Here is a 17,739-nt window from a genome sequence, read left to right on the forward strand (position 1 = left end):
CCACATCCAGGAGTATCATAGCCAAACTGCTGAAAACCAATGGTAAAGAGAAAATCTTCAAAGCATCCAGAGAAAAAGGACACATTACATATAGGGGAATTCCCGTAAGAATTAATGCTGGCCTCTAATCAGAAGCAAGGAAGGCTTCTAATCTGAAGGCAATGAACGACATCTTTAAAGGGTGGAAAGAAAAATAACTGTCAACCAAAAACTCTGCATCCAGTTAAACTATTCTTCAGGCTCAAAAGTGAAACAAAGACATTTTCAGATAAGCAGAAGCTGAGAAAATTTGTTGCCCAGAGACCCTCAGTATAAGAAATGCTAAAGGAAGTTCTTCAGTCTGAAGGGAAATGACCCAGCTGGAAAGTTGGCTCTATAGGAAAAAAATGGAGTTCCCCAAATGATAAAATTGGGTAAATATAAAAAACCACATATTTAAAATGTTCTAGTTTCACTAAAAGACAACAAATTGTTTAAAGTAAAATTGAGAAGATTGTATTATGGGTTTTACAATGTATGTAGATATAAAATACATCAAATAGTAGCACAAAGAGGGACGTAAAATGGAATTATACTGTTGCAAGTTTCTTACATTTTAGGTGAAGTGGCACAAAGTTAACTCTAAGTAGCCCAAGTTAAAGATGCATATTATAATCCTTACAGCTAAAAGGCCAATAGGGGGATGAAAGCAGAATACTAAAAAAAATCAATTAACAAAAAGAAGGCAGAAGAGACAGGAATGAAAAACAGAGTACACACAGAAAACAGATCGATATTAGCAACAACATGAAGCTCGAAAACCTCACGTTAAGCAACAAAAGCCAAACACGAAAGAATACACACTGCATGGACTTTATCGATAAAAAGTTCAAGATCAGGTGAAACTAATTTATGGTGATAGAAATCAGAGCTGTGACTGTGTACGAGGGATGGGGATCACCTGGGAAGAGGAAGGTAAGAACTTTCTGGAGTGATGGAAATATATAACTTGATTGAGGTGGTGGCTTACCTGGGAGTGTACAGTTATCAAAATTGATAGAATTGTACACTTAAAAATTGTGCGTTTCACGGTATGTAAATTTCACATCCATTTTTTAAAAGCATCAAATCAAACTCTCTTGCGGGGCTTCTGGTTGTAAACTTTGATCGACAGAGGGCGCTCCGAGCTCACCAAACACGCTTTGGAGCCCCAGCTACTTTGGGATGCAAATCAGACCACCTCGGGTCTCCTCTGTCTCCAAGGTGAATCTCCCAGCTCCCCAATACTCTTTGTCGACGCCTCTCCTTCCCCACCCGCGGCTCACTGGCTCCTGCATTTCACCTGGCCACACGCTGATTTTCGGCAGATGAGCAGTGCGTAGCTAATGGCTATGCTATTTTCGCAGCATCTCCGCGGAATTCTGATGTGGATGGAAGCTGGCTGGTGTTGCCCGGGGGTGTACCTGCCCCCTAAGGTCTTCTCTTGATATGATCACTTTTAAGTGGGAAGTAGGAACGTAATGGAAACTTCCACACTGTTTTCGACATCTACATTTTGACCTTCTTACCTCGCTTTAGTGCCTGTGAAACATTCCCACGCAAGGGCTGCGGCGGGAAGGGGGGTGGAGGGCAGTGCGAGGGATGCGCGGAAGGAATTTTCCCTGAGGAAAGCAGGTGTGGGGCGGCGTCGCCACAGGGCTCCAGCACCCCAGGATATTGTCTTCCTGCCCCCTCCATACCTCAGAGGGAAGCTAGAGGCTGGAAAGCCCCAGGCGTCCTTTGCGCCCTCGCATGCCCCCAGGCCCGGTCCCTCCCGGGCGCGGAGATGCCATTACACCTCACGTGATCCCCGCACGGGGCTGGTCCTTTCAAGAGGCGTCTCGCGGGGTGTTAATTAAAGGTCACAACAAAACAGACAGACCTGCGGGCTCACCAGAAGAAATGTCCTCCCGGGAGATGAAAAATGACACCCTGGAGCAGCTACGTGTGGAGCCCGGCAAATGCCGGCTTCCTGCGCTCCAGGCGCTGCGCCGGGGGCCGGAGGGGGACTGGAGAGGGCGATGACCGGGTACTCCCGGGACACGGCGGGCCCTGCGCGCTGGAAGAGCAGGAAGGGGGGTGCCGAGGGGACCCCCGGCCGAGGCGAGGCCAAGGCCAGCTTGCACACACCCCCTTCCAGGCCCGCGCCGTCTGCGCCGAGCGTGTGCCGCGCGGCGAGTCCCTCAGTTTCCCTGCCTGGCGGCGGCCCTTTGCTCCCCGGGCTCGCGCGTCCCAGCCCTGGGCGACTAGGCACAGCGCACACTGGGTCGCGGGCGGGCGTGAAGGACCTGTTCTCCCGCTGCGCTTGGGAGGGTGGCCCCCCAGGCCGGCCGGGCTTGGTAGGGCAATTCCAGAAAAGGTTTGCAGGGCAGGTCTAGGAGAACAAAGGCCGGGGGGAGGACCCGGCATATTTGTGGACTTGTTTGTGACTCAATCCCTCTTACACGGCGTTTCAAAGGCAGAACTGCAAGCCTTGCCAGGAAGAGAAAGAACTTGGGGGCGGGGAGGCTCGGGCGCATTTCTGTCCGGTCGCGCTCGCTCGGCGCTGCCCCCAGCTCCAGGCTCGCGCAGTGCTGTTTCATTAGAGCCCTGGATCCGGGCCACTCACCAGCAACTTCCCCGCAACAGGCGAGATTTACGACCCCCTCCCCCGGCTCTGGGCCTCGCAATGTCAGGCAGGAGCGCCGCAACATAAAATGGATCCCGGCAGGCGCGGCGGATGCAGCCAGGCGGCGGGCTCTCCGGAGGGGCCGCTGTTCGCGAGGCTCCGCGCTGCGCCCCGGCGCACACGCGCGCCCTGACCGCAGACGCCGGCCGGGGCACCCCGCCGGCCGGGCCACGCCGCCGCCCCTCTCTGCCCTCGCGCAACTGTCAGGCAAAGCGGGCCGGCGGATATTGGCTCCCCAACACGCCGAGGCTCCTCCCCGATCTGGATCTTTATATTTTGGGAGAATTTCTTTGAACTCAGTTACCAAGCTCCGCGAAGGAGACAAGTTCCCAGAGCCGGCTCGCCGGCGGAGGCGAGGCGGGGGGCTCGCCCACCTCGTCTGCAGCTGCCGTGTGCCCCGATTGTACTCGTCTTTTCCCTCGTGGAGGAAAACGGACTCCTAGGCTGAGGAGAAGGCCAATTATCTGGATGTGACCGTGAAAAGAGAACCGGTGGCTGGAGAAGGCAGAAGAGGAGGAAAAGCATTATTTGAAGAGAAGAATAAACCAGGCATTCCAACCTTTCTGCAAATTAGTGCTGTTACTTCTGGGGTCCATATGCTTTTATCCCCCCGCCCCCTTCAGTAAGAAACCTTGACTTGAGGGCCAAGAGACAGCCCCCTACAACTGGATACCCTTCTGGGTTGGAAGACCTTTTGGATGTAGCGTTGGTGGAACATTTAGACACTCTCTTCTGGAAAAGCCACCATGAATTCGGTAGCTGGGAATAAAGAGAGGCTTGCAGTCTCCACCAGGGGCAAGAAATACGGGGTAAGTTGTGATGGGTATAATGCGGAGACGCGTTACCGGACTCTTCCCGGCCAGGGTTCCCCTTTCCGGGTAACGTGCAGCCAGGGCAGGGTGGCCCCGAGCTCTCCTCCCGCTGCTGAGGCGCCTCGGCTGGGCCAGCCCGGCGTGCGCGCGCGGAGGCGGGTCCGCCAGCAACGACGCCAGCGCACTCGCCTTGCCCTCGGAATTTCTGCAGCCCTCTCGTTCCTTCCCTTCCCCGCATCCCTAACTTTTGCAGCATTCCTGCACTTCCAAGCAGAGTTAAGCCGAATGGGAGGGTTTCCCACGATTTCTCTGCTGTTCTTAAGGGACCGTTTTCCTGGAGCCGGGAGAACCTTTCATTTACCTTCAGGATCCGGAGGGCCTTGCCCTGAATGAATAAAAATCCGAAAGTCATAGACCCCCCCCCGCCCCCCGTCATCCAGGATCTTAAAAGTGAGGTCCTGTTGGGATGGGTACCGGGTTCAAAAGCGCGGGGAGCTGAATCCGTGGGTTCCTCTAAAGAAACCATCGAAATTCCCAGAGCGAGTGAGTCCCTCTCCTCCAAACCGGAGGAGTCCGCCGGCTCCCGGGAACCCGTGCAGGGGTCACCCGGGCGACGGGGATTCACTTAAACACAATTAACCAGACATATGGAGGCAGATTTGGCCGCAGGGCTCAGAGCGGTCCCTAACGTGCGCCCGTGGGCGCTCGGCCGGGCCCTCGGTGGCGCGCAGGTCCCCGGGCAGGTGGGAGGGCGGCCCTGGGCAGGGGCGCGGGAGCCAGCCGCCCTGCGGCCCCTGATACCGTGTGTCTCCCCCGCAGGTGAATGAAGTCTGCTCGCCCACCAAGCCCGCGGCGCCTTTCTCCCCCGAAAGCTGGTACCGGAAAGCATACGAAGAGTCGCGCGCCGGGAGCCGCCCCACTCCCGAGGGCGCGGGCTCGGCGCTCGGCTCGTCGGGGACGCCGTCCCCCGGCTCGGGCACCTCGTCCCCGAGCTCCTTCACGGGCTCCCCGGGCCCCGCCTCCCCGGGCATTGGCACCAGCTCGCCTGGCTCCCTGGGCGGCTCGCCAGGTTTCGGCACGGGCTCCCCGGGCTCGGGCAGCGGCGGCGGCTCCTCCCCCGGATCGGACCGCGGCGTCTGGTGCGAGAATTGCAACGCCCGCCTGGTGGAGCTGAAGAGGCAGGCTCTGAAGCTGCTCCTCCCGGGGCCCTTTCCCGGCAAGGTGAGCGCCGCCGGGGACAGGGCTGGGCGGGCAACAGCTGCGCGCCTCCCCGCGGCCGTGGATCGGGGGACCTGCGGCGCTGCGCGCTGCTAGGTTCCGGAGAAGGCGCTGGCCGAGCCGGGTCAGCTCCCGGCCTCGGGGCGACTCTGCGCGTCTCCCCCGCCAGACCTTCCCCGGGCGCAGTGCTTGGATGGTGCGTACGCGGTTCCAGGCCTCGCCGCCCACCGGGGCTGCCCAGGTTATTCTTCCTGCTGCCCTCCACTCCTCAGAGTGCCCTTTCTGTGCCCCCAGCACTCGCCCATCCATCCCGTTGGTCCCGCGCGGTGCTGCCTTCGCCCGAGACCCTCTTCCCGCGCGTCCACAGGCCTTTGCCGCGTCGCAGGCCGGGGACACGCTGACACCAGCTACTGGGATTCTTTCCTTTCCGCGCCCCCCTGCCGGGGCGACTCCTTAGATTTTTCTCCCCACCCCCAACCGTGATCATTTACAAAAATGTCGGAGGGAGTAGTAAAAGCAGGCTGATATTTAGGAGTTGGCATTTCCCATTGCCTATTTGTGGTCCTTCCTTCCCAGGGCTACCAAAACAGAAACACGTATTGGAAAGCCAGCATTTCCCCCTAACCTCTGTGTGTCTATCAGAGGACTATTAAGGGGTGAGTAGTTCTTTGAGCGGGGCTCCCTCCCGCCTGCACCAGCACTGAGCACGTTGGTTGCTCCATGGCAACGCTGCCAGCGCTGTGTGTCCCCAGAGTGTAACACAATGCAATTGTATTTGCACTGTTCGGCCTAAGTACTATCAAATGATAATATTTACTCTTTCACTTCAAAGAGTTTTTATCAGTGCTTAGAGAGAAATATCAAGAACACAGCGTGAATTGCTGTAGAGAATTCTGACACTGTTCAGTGGCACTTTCTGATTTATATTTCTGTGACTTTTGAAGTGAAATGTCATTTTGAGTAGTGGAGTTTAGGAATAGCTGCATCTGCTTGGCGTTTCTGCTTATCCAAATATACACACATTGATCTTTTCATACGCAAGGGTTAAATTAAACAAACACCCGCAGGAGTTGTAAAATTTTAAATGTGGAAAATTGCCACCAAGAGAATTGGTTTTATGAATCCCGAATTTATCTCAAGAATAATTAACTTGTAGATTGTTGTCAGTATGCCATTTTCGTAGTTTCATAATAAATCTGTCAGGACACCCCTAAAAATAAATCTCAGGGACTCTAAAAGCTTATTTCACTCTTGCATGCCATATCCTCCGATTTAACACTCTCTCCACTCACAGATTTATTTACTCTTGTGATTGTTTATCAATATTATTTGATTATCTACTACACTCAAGGAAGTGTGCTAGGCACAGCAATAAAATAACAGGTACACGCTGTCCTTGTCCACATGGAGCTTATATTCTAATGGAGAGTAGAGACGTTAACCACAAAATGCACAATTCATAATTTGTTTCCATTTGTGGTGAGTGCTACAGAGGAAGAGTGTGGGATGCTGTTAAGTCTGTATAACCAGACTAGACCAGCTGATAAATTTTGAAGAACTTTGGTTCTTAAAGATATATTTTTGGCAATGCTAGTAAGTTGCAGCCTACCAATTTATTCTAGAACATTCTTGCAGGCCTGTTCTTACAATAGCTTCTTTGTGTTGTTGAATGCTCCGTGTTTGCAAAGGTAAAGTAAAATATACTCTTTTCATAAAAGTGGAGGGAGGAAAGGAAAGCTATAGGAAGAAGAAACAAATGTTGAAACTTAAATGCATCCATCATGTCTTGTGGAGTCATGTGACAAAGTAGATTTTTGGCTTTGTTGAAGCAGCCTGGAAAATTCATTCACAGTGCAATAGGAGGCAGCTTGATATATTTGACAATTTTATTTATGTGATGAAATAAAAGTGATGCTGGGAAACTGATTATATTATCAGAGTGATGGCTCCAGAGGAAACGCTGGGTCTGGGGAACCTCAATGCTCTACACCAATTTAAAGTGATCCAGGCACATCTAGAGAAGAGCTGTCAGTCTTGGGGACAGTCACATGGGGTCACTTTAAGTGCACACATGAATTTGCCTGGAGTTTAAGATGTGATGTAGCACAGTGAAACATGACATTTGGTGCAGGGGAGAGCATAAGACTTAGCCAGAAACAAGGGTTGTTTGGATGACCTCACTGTTAGTAATGAGGTATGGGGCCAGAATTTTAACTACCAATCCTCTGCCTGTCTCTGGGAATAATAATTTTAGGGTTTTTTTCGTTTTTAAATATTGGTACCCTCAGGTAATATTTCCATTACACCTTTAAAGTTTGCAGCATTTTTTTCTTTTTAAAGTTTGCAGCATTTTAACCAAACAAATGTTGTGTTCTCTCAAGCACCATGGATGGAGGCCCATGTAACTCCAACACAAGGCCTTTCTTCTTCCCTGAGCCAGATTTATGAGCAAACTGTGGACTTCCATAGCCCTCAGGCACAGAAGGAGTTAAGTTTCATTAGAACAAGAGAGGTCATTGTGACTCCAACATGTAGTTTGCCCTGAAGAGTAAGGGTCTGGAAGATAAAGGCATGTTTTTGAGAGGTAATTAGCAAAAATCATCTTTGTAATTCACTTAAGATGCTTAGCTGTATCTGGGGACTCTTTTCTTACATAGAGTATTACATGCTGTGAGGTGGTATTAATAGTCTCCTCGGTAGGCATTTAAAAGTCAAAGGCAGAATAGTACATCCAGGAACCTTACAATTTTAGGGGGGATTTGGTTTTAGTTCTTTCTCTACCACTGATTTATTTTGTGACAGTGAGTAAATCAGTTTTCCTCTGTATTTTAACTTTCCCATTAATACACTAAGGAAAAAATGATTCAGACTCTAGAGGATCTTTTAAATGATTAGAATGTCAGAAAAATTATTTTAGATGAGGCTTGAAAAGTGCCTCCATTCTTTAGAGAAAGAGGTGAAGGTTTATTTTTTATTTTTTATTTTTTTTGGCTGCACCGCGGAACTTCCCTGACCAGGGATCGAACCCGCTCCCCCTGCAGTGGAAGCGTGGAGTCTTAACCACTGCACCACCAGGGAAATCCAAGATGTGAAGGTTTATGATTATTAACTAGACAAGAGTATGGGATTTATGTTTTACAGAATTTAGGGCTTTTCTTGCAAAATATTATCCACTTTCAGTTTCTGATTTCATCAGTACCTTTCCCAAATATCATTTTGCCATATGAATTCTCACATCATGCCCACTGGTAGGTAGCCAGCGCTGTTGAATTCCCCCAGTTTTGTCTCTGAAACAGTTGGTTAAGGAGGGGAGGTAAAGTGCTGGCGGGCCCATGCAGGGGTGTCGGGCTGGTCCCAGGAGTTAGACAGTGCCTCTAGTGGCCTGAGGTGTGACCAGCCTGTTCCGAGCACTCTTAGTACTAGTCATGTGTCCACTGGAGAATGAGACTTCATGGCAGAAGGCTACACGGCTCGGAGGTTTCTAGCTTAGGTAACTGGGTGGGTGGGGTAATGTTAACTGAGGCAGGAAATGGGAGGAGATACAGATTTGGGGGGAGCTCATAGAGAAAGATGATAATGGATTTGGAAGAGATAGAGAATAAAGGCAGATTTAGGAATGAAGCAGACTGAGGAATGTAGAAGGGACAACTGTGAGCTCACATAACTCTTAATGATGCTCTGGACCCAACCTTTCAAATAGCAACTCACCTGAGTGAGTCAAGATTTTTGCCTGGTGACAGACTGTAAACCATTTGGATTGACTTTTATTACTTCAGTCAGTAAAAAAAGTACTTATTGGGTTTTATATCATTTCTTTTCTAGGGCTAGTAAGTGGAAGTGGTCAGATAAAAGGAAAGAATGTGGTTTTGTAAAGTGTTGGGGTTTTAAGTGAAATCAGTCCTTTTACCCATTGTAGTGTCCCACTGTGTAAATATAAAACCATTTCATATCCATTGGCCAGAGCATCTTTCCTGTTTTATACACAGTCAAGGCACGAAGCCAGAAATGGGGGCCAAGGAACGAATCTCCCATTTTGGGGCTATCCTAGATCATTTCGAGATCTGTTACAGAACTTTTGAATTGACAGTGTAAGCCCTATGAAACATCAGCCCCAAAGAACTCCCTGGGGTAAGTAGAAATGTTCCAGGTTGGCAAAAGGTTATCAGACCTCTATTCATTTCCATATCAAGAAAAGAAAATCTTTTATATAAAAAACAGTACAGAACTACATTCCTAGCTGAATTTTTCCCTGGTCACATATTCTGGGTCCATTTATGCCCCAGAAATATCAGGAAGATTAGCCAGACATACTGAGAAGAGTGGCCAGGAATCACAGAGATGAAAGAAAGGAATGTGTCAGGGGGTTTAAGAACACCAAACGTAGACTCTAAATAGCCAGGGCCCAAGTAAGTCTAGACTTGGGAATATATATATATATATATGTATATGTATATATATTTTTTTTTTCCATATTTTTTCAGTTCCAAAACAGGAGTATGAAAAAATAACTCCATTTAAAATATCCCCTAGAAGCCAATGTAAGACTCTTTATAAATAGACACTGAATTTTAGGTACTTATTAATTATGAGAAAATTCTATCAGAAATCTTTTTAAGAACACATGGCTGTTTTCAGAAAGCTTCATTTGAATCTTTTCCATTTCGGAAATATTTTAGATAAGGGATCAGCTAATAGATAATATTGGTAATGAAAAAGTCCGGTAGCATTTATCATTAAAACATTTCTGAAACATTTTAGGTATTATAAAAACATTCCCAGTAGAGACATATGAGCAGTAATATCTTCTTTAAGGCTTAGTAAGCTATGGCATAATCGCATTTCATTCTACCAGACTTTTAATTGTGAACCAACAGGGTCAGTTTTTTTTTTAATTAAAAAAAAATTTTATTGTATATATATTTTTTATTTTTGGCTGCTTTGGGTCTTCGTTGCTGCGCTCGGGCTTTCTCTAGTTGTGGCGAGAGGGGGCTACTCTTCGTTGCAGTGCCTGCTTTTCTTGTTGCAGTGGCTTCTCTTGTTGTGGAGCATGGGCTCTAGGTGCGCGGGCTTCAGTAGTTATGGCACGTGGGCTCAGTAGTTGTGGCACATGGGCTTAGTTGCTCTGGGCATGTGGGATTTTCCCAGACCAGGGCTCGAACCCATGTCCCCTGCACTGGCAGGCGGATTCTTAACCACTGCGCCACCAGAGAAGTCCCATGGTCAGTTTTTATAGTGATTTAATTCACTTTGTAAAAATCCTTGGCCTGTAGTAATTTCTTCCACACTCATTGCAGATAGTATTATTGCATTAGAAATGTGACTTTTAAATGGCTGAGCCTGGTAATTTGTCAATATTTAGAAGGATTAAGTCAATAAAATAGGCAACATCAGTTGCTCTTTGGCATTATATCACAGATCAAACTGAACCATTCATCAGCTAATAATAATGGTGATGGTAATAACAATGATGATTATAAGTGGCTAACAATTATCATCCTTAGTATGTGCTAGGCACTGTACTGATATATACACACATACATACATACATACATACATTCATAAAATCTCATGTAGCAAAATGAAGATGAACCCGATTTCTTTTCTTTACCCTGGAATTCCAGGTGATTGATGTGGTTCACGTCACAAAAGGAAGTATGAGTAAAGGTGCAAGGAACAGAGAAATCCAAGGATGCTTCTCCCCCTCCAAAGCCATTGAGGGTGTTACACTATTAGAGTAACTGCCTGAGTGGAGACCCTTGCTTGAGGGAGAAGGCTGTGGTTATTTTTCCTGGTAACTTCACTTTCAGGATGGGGGGAAAATATGTGACGTGGTCAGGACCCTAAGCTGAGTAATTTGCTTGGCTGGAATGTATTGGAGGGGGCAAAGGAACTTCCTTATATTTATATTCACTTGGCTGAGGCTGTTGTCAGCCCTTTCTGAAAAGCCCTGCCCGAGGGACCTGTGGGGACTGTCTGAGAGGACATGTTCTTTAGCTAGACCTTCTGTGCTGCATCAGCGGGGCTGCCAGACTCCACTCTGTTTCGTCCCCGCAGAGACTGGTGCAGAGACCACATGCACGCCGGTGTCTGCGAGTGTTCCCAGTCTCTTTTCAGGAATACAAAACTAATTTCCTTTTTACCAGTATCTTGAGTCACAGGCTGATCATAAAATTCTTTCCTTTTTTTAAAAAAAATCTCCTGTGTGGTCTTATTGTGGCAAAGAAGCACTGTTTAGAAAGGGCTCCCAATGATCTTTCAGACTCAAATGCACCAATCAGAAATATCTTAAACGTGTATTTGTGTAGGTGCAAAAGGACTGGCGATACATCTCTATTCCTAAATTGCTTTTGAAATATTAATCAGAATAGTGAATCAGTTTGTATTCATCATCCTGCTTCCCATTGCCTTTGGGATGCTCTAGAACCCATCTAAGAAAATTGGATTTTGAATTATGGTTAGAAAGGTTGTCTGTCCACCTTTTCCAGGTTTTAAAGGAATTCACCTATGTTTTCTTTGAATATTTGTAAGGTTTTCTTTCTAATAGTTAGATCTCTGATCCACTGGGAGATTATTTTGGTATATAATGAGAGGTATAGATCAATTTTATCTTTTTCTAAATGTCTATCCAGTTGTCCCCAAACCCTTTATTAAAACATTCATCTTTCCCCCATTGATTTGAAATAACCATTATCATAAACCAGATTTTCAGTACTTGGGTCTACTTCTGGACCTTCTGTTATGTCCCATTTATCTGTCTTTTCATGTACCAATTCCATACTATTTTAGTTACAGAAGCTTTGGAGCATGTTTTAGTATTTGGTAATGTTAGCTCTCTCTCTTTCCCAAACAATGCCTTTCCTTTCTAGTAGTTTCCTGGTTATTCTTCCAGACTCTTTTCCCATATGAACTTTAGAATCAACTTGCCTAACTCCATAAAATTTTTTAAAATTGGGACCATGTTAAATTTATACATTAACCTGGGGGATATTTGGCATCTTTATGATGTTGACTCCTTCCCAAGAACATGGAATGTCTTTCCATTTGAACACATCTACTTTCAGCAATTTTAAAGGTTTTTCTCATAGAGGCTTTATTTCTTGTTAAGTTTATTTTTAGGTATTAAAAATACTTTTTGTTGCTATTATAAAGGAGTTCTTATCTTACATTATCTCTTCTAATTGATAATTGTTAATATATAAGAGGGATATTATATATATCTTATATATATATATCTTATATATATCTTATATCTTATTATTAAATTCTATTACTGTATTCATTAGTTTTTAAATTGGTACTCTTGGATTTTCAAAAGGATTTATTTTCTACAAATAGAGATAGCATCTCTCCTCTCCTTTGCTAATTTTATTCCTCTAATAGTTTTCTCTTGTTTGTTACGTTGATTTATGCCTCCAACACAATGTTAAATGGTAATGTATGGTGGGCATATGTACAGTTTTTCTCACTAAGTAAGATCTTGGCTTTTGGACTGAGGTCTCTATATATTTTTAAAAGTTAAGGAAGTATCCATCAGTTCCTGTTTTATTTACTGTTTTTCATCAGGAATGGGTGTTATATTTTGCCAATGTCTTTTCAGTATTTAGGAAGATGATCATATGATTTTTCTCCTTAGATCTATTAATATTGTGAATTATTATCATTGCTTTCCTAATAATGAACCATCCTTGCATTCCCATAATAAACCCTACTTGGTCACAATGTATTTTTTAAAATATGCTGCTGGATTCAGTTTGCTAATATTTTATTTATTGTTTTTGCTTTCATATTTGTATGCCATAAGCATTTTTGATTCCCACTCATGTACCAGCTATGGTACTATGCCACATTATAACCAAGATATTAAAAAGAATAAAAATTCCTGCCCCGGAGCAACTCCTAGTCTAGTATTAGAGACAGACAAAGAACCAAAGAGTTAGGGTGCAGCATATTAAATGCTGGACCATGGGCTGTGGCGGCTGATAGGAAGCAAAGAGAGGTGAGGCTCGAGCTGGCTTTGGAAGAGTGAGTAGGAGTTCAGCATGTGAGCGTGGTGAATCACCCGCATTCCAGGCAGAGGGAATGGTGAGAGCATTAGGCACAAAGAGGTTACGCACACTCAGTGTCCTGGGGGAACTGCAGTGGTGCGTTGCTGACATAGTGCAGTGTGTGCATGGGTGAGTGACAGGCTGGGGAGGTGGCAGGGAGAGGACGAAGGGCCTCGTAAGCTAAAGAATCTGGATATTATCCTATAGGCTGGGTGGCCATTGAAGGGCTTTCAGGAAGGGAGTGAAGTGATCAGATATTCATTTAAGAAAGATTGCTCTGATAGGGAGAGAGAAACTGGATTCGAAGAGTGGTATCATGGAGTTCAGTGGAGAGGCCCCTCGCCGTGGCCTCAGTGAAAGATGGTGCAGACCTAACTAAGGCAGTAGCAGTGGGAATGAAGAGGCAGACTGGCCCTGACAGATTTTGTACATAGAAAACCCATGGTGGATGGCAGCTGAGAAATGGAGCAGGAGCGAGAGGAGGAAGATTTCTGGCTAGGGCAAGTGTGAGGGTGCTGCAGCCGTTAATTGAGATGGAGAATACAGGCAGAGAGGGGTTTTTTGTTACGGTGGGTCTGATTTTCAAGGATGGGTGTGAATACTAAAATTGGTTTGAGTTCTCTGGAGCTTGAGGTGGAATGTTCCAGTGGGGTCCAGTGGGGCTCTAGAGTGGATTCAGAGCTGGAGCCATGGATCTGGGAAATGTCAGCATGAGGAAGGCGGTGGAATCCACAGATGAGGTGAGCTCTCCCCGGAGGATGTGTAGAGTGACAGACGGTGAAGTGTGGAGCTGTGGGACCCATTGACGTTGAAGGGAGAGGCAGCCTGAGGAGCCAGGAAGACAATTCAAGGAGAGACCAGAAAAGGGGGTGGAAAATAAGAAAAAGTGGTATCATGGAAACGGAGGGAGGGGTGAGCTTGAGAAGGTAGGGGTGATGAAAGTTCAGATACCTTGGAGAGATCAAGGAGGTAAGGACTGAGGTTTCCACTGAATCAGTAAATAGGAGGTCACTGGGGATCTTTGTTAGAAGTTTCTGGCACCCTGGAGAAAGGCAGGCAATGACAGTGTGTCCAGGAGTGATGGAGAGGTGAGGACATCTGAGGCAGCTCAAAGTTGTTGAAGACACTGAGAGGTTAAGAGAGATTCATTTTCTGAGGCTCTTATGACCTGAAAACATGAAGATCTGGGGTCAACAACTTGGGTGCAAAACTAGGCTGCATCACCGAGTGTGTGACCTTGGGCAAGTCACTTAGCCTTTCTGAACCGGGTTATTCTCACCTTTACAATGGGGGTGGGCTTCCCTGGTGGCGAGTGGTTAAGAATCTGCCTGCCAATGAAGGGGACATGGGTTTGAGCCCTGGTCCGGGAAGATCCCACATGCCGCAGAGCAGCTAAGCCCATGCGCCACAACTACTGAGCCTGCGAGCCACAACTACTGAGCCCATGTGCCACAACTACTGAAGCCCGCGCGCCTAGACCCCGTGCTCCGCAACAAGAGAAGCCACCGCAACGAGAAGCCCGTGCACTGCAACGAAGAGGAGCCCCGGCTCACTGCAACTAGAGAAAGCCCGCGCACAGCAATGAAGACCCATCGCAGCCAGAAATACATAAATAAAATAAATTTATACAATGGGGGTAATGTTGGGGCCCTGCCAGGGTTGTTGTGAGGAGGTGGTGAAATTGTGAGATGATATCCAACCATCACTTTCTGTTTTATTCCAATGATGCCCCACAGGAAGTTGAATTTTATGAAAGTTCCTTCCTTTCCTTCTCTCTCTCTCTTCCCTTCCTTTCTTCTTTCTTCTTCTCTCTTCCTCTCTCCCTCTCTCTCTCTTTCTTTTTCCTTTTGCCAGTGATCTGACACCAAAACAGAAAAGCAGTTGTCAGAGAAGGTGGAACCACTAAGCTCGTCTCCTTTCCCATTTCCTCACCTCCAAGTGAATAAAGCATCTCCTACTGATTTATTCATTTGTAGGGTGACTCCACAGAACCAGGAGAGCTCGGCTGATGAAAATAGCTGCTCCTTTTAGTTGAGATGCCATGAACATGGATTGAGATTCTTTGTCACAGATGGAAATCCCCCCGTTAAGCCCTGCCCCTCTCAGAGGCCCCCCAGGGAGCACTGCAGACACCGAACTTTGCAGTTCCGCTCTGGTGAGTGTGGGAGAGCAGACGCCCCCCAGTGACTGCACATGCAGTGTGCGGATCTGAGCGGCATTGGGAATTTGGGCTTATCTGCCTCCCGATCCAGTTTTATCTTTCTCAGACAGTTTTCTTTGCAGCCATACTTTGCTGATCCTATCACATCGATTCCGCCCAGGTCCTGTGGAGACGTCTGGAAATAAAGACACTTCCCCCCCCACCAAGCAGTATTTCCTGCACATATCCCTGCTCTCGGAGCTGGAGCTGCCCTGGGTAGAGAGTGTTCTTGTAAACGCTTCTGTAGAAAGAGTCGATATCCTCATGCTGCTCTATAGGTGAACGTTTCAGAAGGTTCTGGGGTAGAGTAAGTTCTTTTGATAAGCAGAACTATATCGAAATATATCTTAAGTGTTATAGACTAACTTACAGCTGACGGGCTATTTTTATTCATCTTTTCTGCTGAATGGAGTTTAAGCTCGATGTTGTTGCTGGCCACAAAAAGTGCTTGTTAAAAGTTTTAGTTCTCCACACAGCATGTTTTTAAGATCTTTGCTAGTTCTTACACACGAAATGTTTTTATTTTTAAAGCATGAACTGCAAATAATCAGTTTAAATCTACTTTGCCACCACAGGGGTGAAACATGTAAACGTTGAATAATTCTTTATCTAATCTGAGTGATGTCTGGGATTTGCAGTTGCTAACTAAGGATTTCTTCTAAGATAACATAGGAATTTATAGGGCCTGAGATTTTTCTGTGAAGGAATTCCATCTTTTAATTAGCGGTGGTGAGCAGCTACACTTTCCCATGAAACGTGATCATCTTATTTATAGTGGTTGCTTTCTTTAGAGTTGTAATCACTGCTTCCCTACTCCCTGCTCCATCTACCTGGTGGTTTCATGCAGCTGTAGGAGACTTACTTATTACCTGATTAGAAACCATCACCACCAACAACAACAGCCAAAAGCTATTGAGCTATCTAACCAAAGAATTATACAGAAAATACACAGTTGAATTCAGGCAGACGACTAGTAACTGCCATTATTTAATGAAAAATAATCACTTGCCTGGTTTCGGTTGTGTGTCTTTTCGTAGAGGGATGTCTTGATCCTGAGCACGGCAGCTGAAGAGGTGGCCTTGAGTGTCTTCCCTGTGGGCCCACAGCTGTGAACTGGAGTATCGCTTGTTTCCGTCGAGCCAGGCGGTGTGGGGATAGAAGGGAGAGGAATAAGATAGATGGGAGTAGGAGGAGGAAGGACAAGAGAGAGGGTGAGAGAAACAGAAATAAAAGGGTGGGTGGCTGGTAGGCATTGGAGGCTGTCCCAGATGTTGAGGTGCAGTCCCGCCTCTGGCACTAACTAGAACCGTGGCTTTGGGCAAGTCACCTAGCCAGCTTGTGCTTTGTTCCTCTTTTGTAAACCGAGAGGAGGGAGTTGGTGGTCTCTAAACTCCTTCCAAGCCTGCAAGTCTTAAGGAGCCCAACCTTTGACCCCAAATTCTAGAGGGATGTGTTGACAAAGTCTTAGATGGATTTCTGGCTGAACCTGGAGGCTGAAGCTGTTCCATGGGTTGGCACACCTGTGGGAATCCCACCCCCAGCCAGCCAAGGTGTGTCCCCCCTTGTTTGCCATCCAGGTGAAGGTACTCACTGGCATTGCCATGGCTGATATTTCTGCCTTTGGAATTTGGATCATAAATTGACTCACTAGATTCTTCCTATTTCTTAATGAAGCTGTTTACTGTCTTCTGTATTTGTAAGCAGAAATAAACTTGGGCAAACAAAAGGACAATGGATTTTATAAGAGCAATTTGGTAAGGGATGTTTGAGAAAAAGTATTGCCTTAGATATAAAGACTGCTTAGAGTTAGTCTTCCATTAAAAAAATCTGCCATATTCATTAGGAATTAGAAATAATTTGTGGGGAGTTCTCCCTGGATAGCAATGTAGAAACACCAGAACTCCAAACATTTTACTCATCATTCTTTAAAAAATTCTATATCTTAATTTTTTTGAAACCCTTTTTGCCCCCTTTGCTTTCTCCTTCTCTTTTCTGCTCCTTCAAATATCTAGACAAGACCACAGTTACTTAGACCAGTACTTACACAGCCCACGCCCATGACTTGGGTGTAATAATTCTCTCATTTGGATGCTGTGGTCTGAAAAGGAGACGGCAGGTAGCAGATGCTGAGTCAACGAGACCCATTCAGTTATTATCAATTTTATTTTTCATCGTTAGCACTAGCCTAGGTTGCCTCTTTTTTAAAACATTTAATTAATTAATTTATTTATTTTTGGCTGCTGTGGGTCTTCGTTGCTGCACGAGGGCTTTCTCTAGTTGCGGTGAGCAGGGGTTACTCTTCGTTGCGGTGCGCAGGCTTCTCATTGCGGTGGCTTCTCTTGTTGCGGAGCACGGGCTCTAGGCACGCGGGCTTCAGTAGTTGTGACACACAGGCTTCAGTAGTTGTGGCGCACGGGTTTAGTTGCTCCACGGCATGTGGGATCCTCCCAGACCAGGGCTCGAACCCGTGTCCCCTGCATTGACCGGTGGATTCTTAACCACTGCGCCACCAGGGAAGTCCCCTAGGTTGCCTCTTTAAATTGTCTGCTTCCTGTGAAATGTTTCCCTAACTCTTCTTTCAACTACAATAATTTATATTTTTGTTGTAGTCTAAACGCAACTCAGGGAGCACAGGTATTGAAAGCAGGCCTTCATTTGGCCTTTCCCAGCCCAGAGCACATTAGGACTTGGGGGCAGACACAGTGGGAGCAGCCGGAGAGCAGAGGAGCTGCAGGCACGCCCCTTGTCTGCCTCGGATGCCTGCAGGAACGGCAGGGG

The 17,739-nt window shown here is 46.6% G+C and overlaps 1 protein-coding gene across 1 annotated transcript in view; it reads left to right on the plus strand.

The window, feature by feature from the left end:
• Positions 1 to 2,840: 2,840 nt before the first annotated feature.
• Positions 2,841 to 17,739, plus strand: part of KIF26B (kinesin family member 26B) — a 487,970-nt gene continuing 473,071 nt past the window's right edge. The window contains exons 1-2 of the mRNA XM_059941090.1: positions 2,841 to 3,495; positions 4,318 to 4,719. Coding sequence (XP_059797073.1) covers positions 3,433 to 3,495; positions 4,318 to 4,719 — 465 coding nt within the window. The 5' untranslated portion in view covers positions 2,841 to 3,432. The remainder of the gene's footprint in view (positions 3,496 to 4,317; positions 4,720 to 17,739) is intronic.

Source organism: Balaenoptera ricei, chromosome 1, assembly GCF_028023285.1.
Source record: "Balaenoptera ricei isolate mBalRic1 chromosome 1, mBalRic1.hap2, whole genome shotgun sequence".
Lineage (NCBI taxonomy): Eukaryota > Metazoa > Chordata > Mammalia > Artiodactyla > Balaenopteridae > Balaenoptera > Balaenoptera ricei.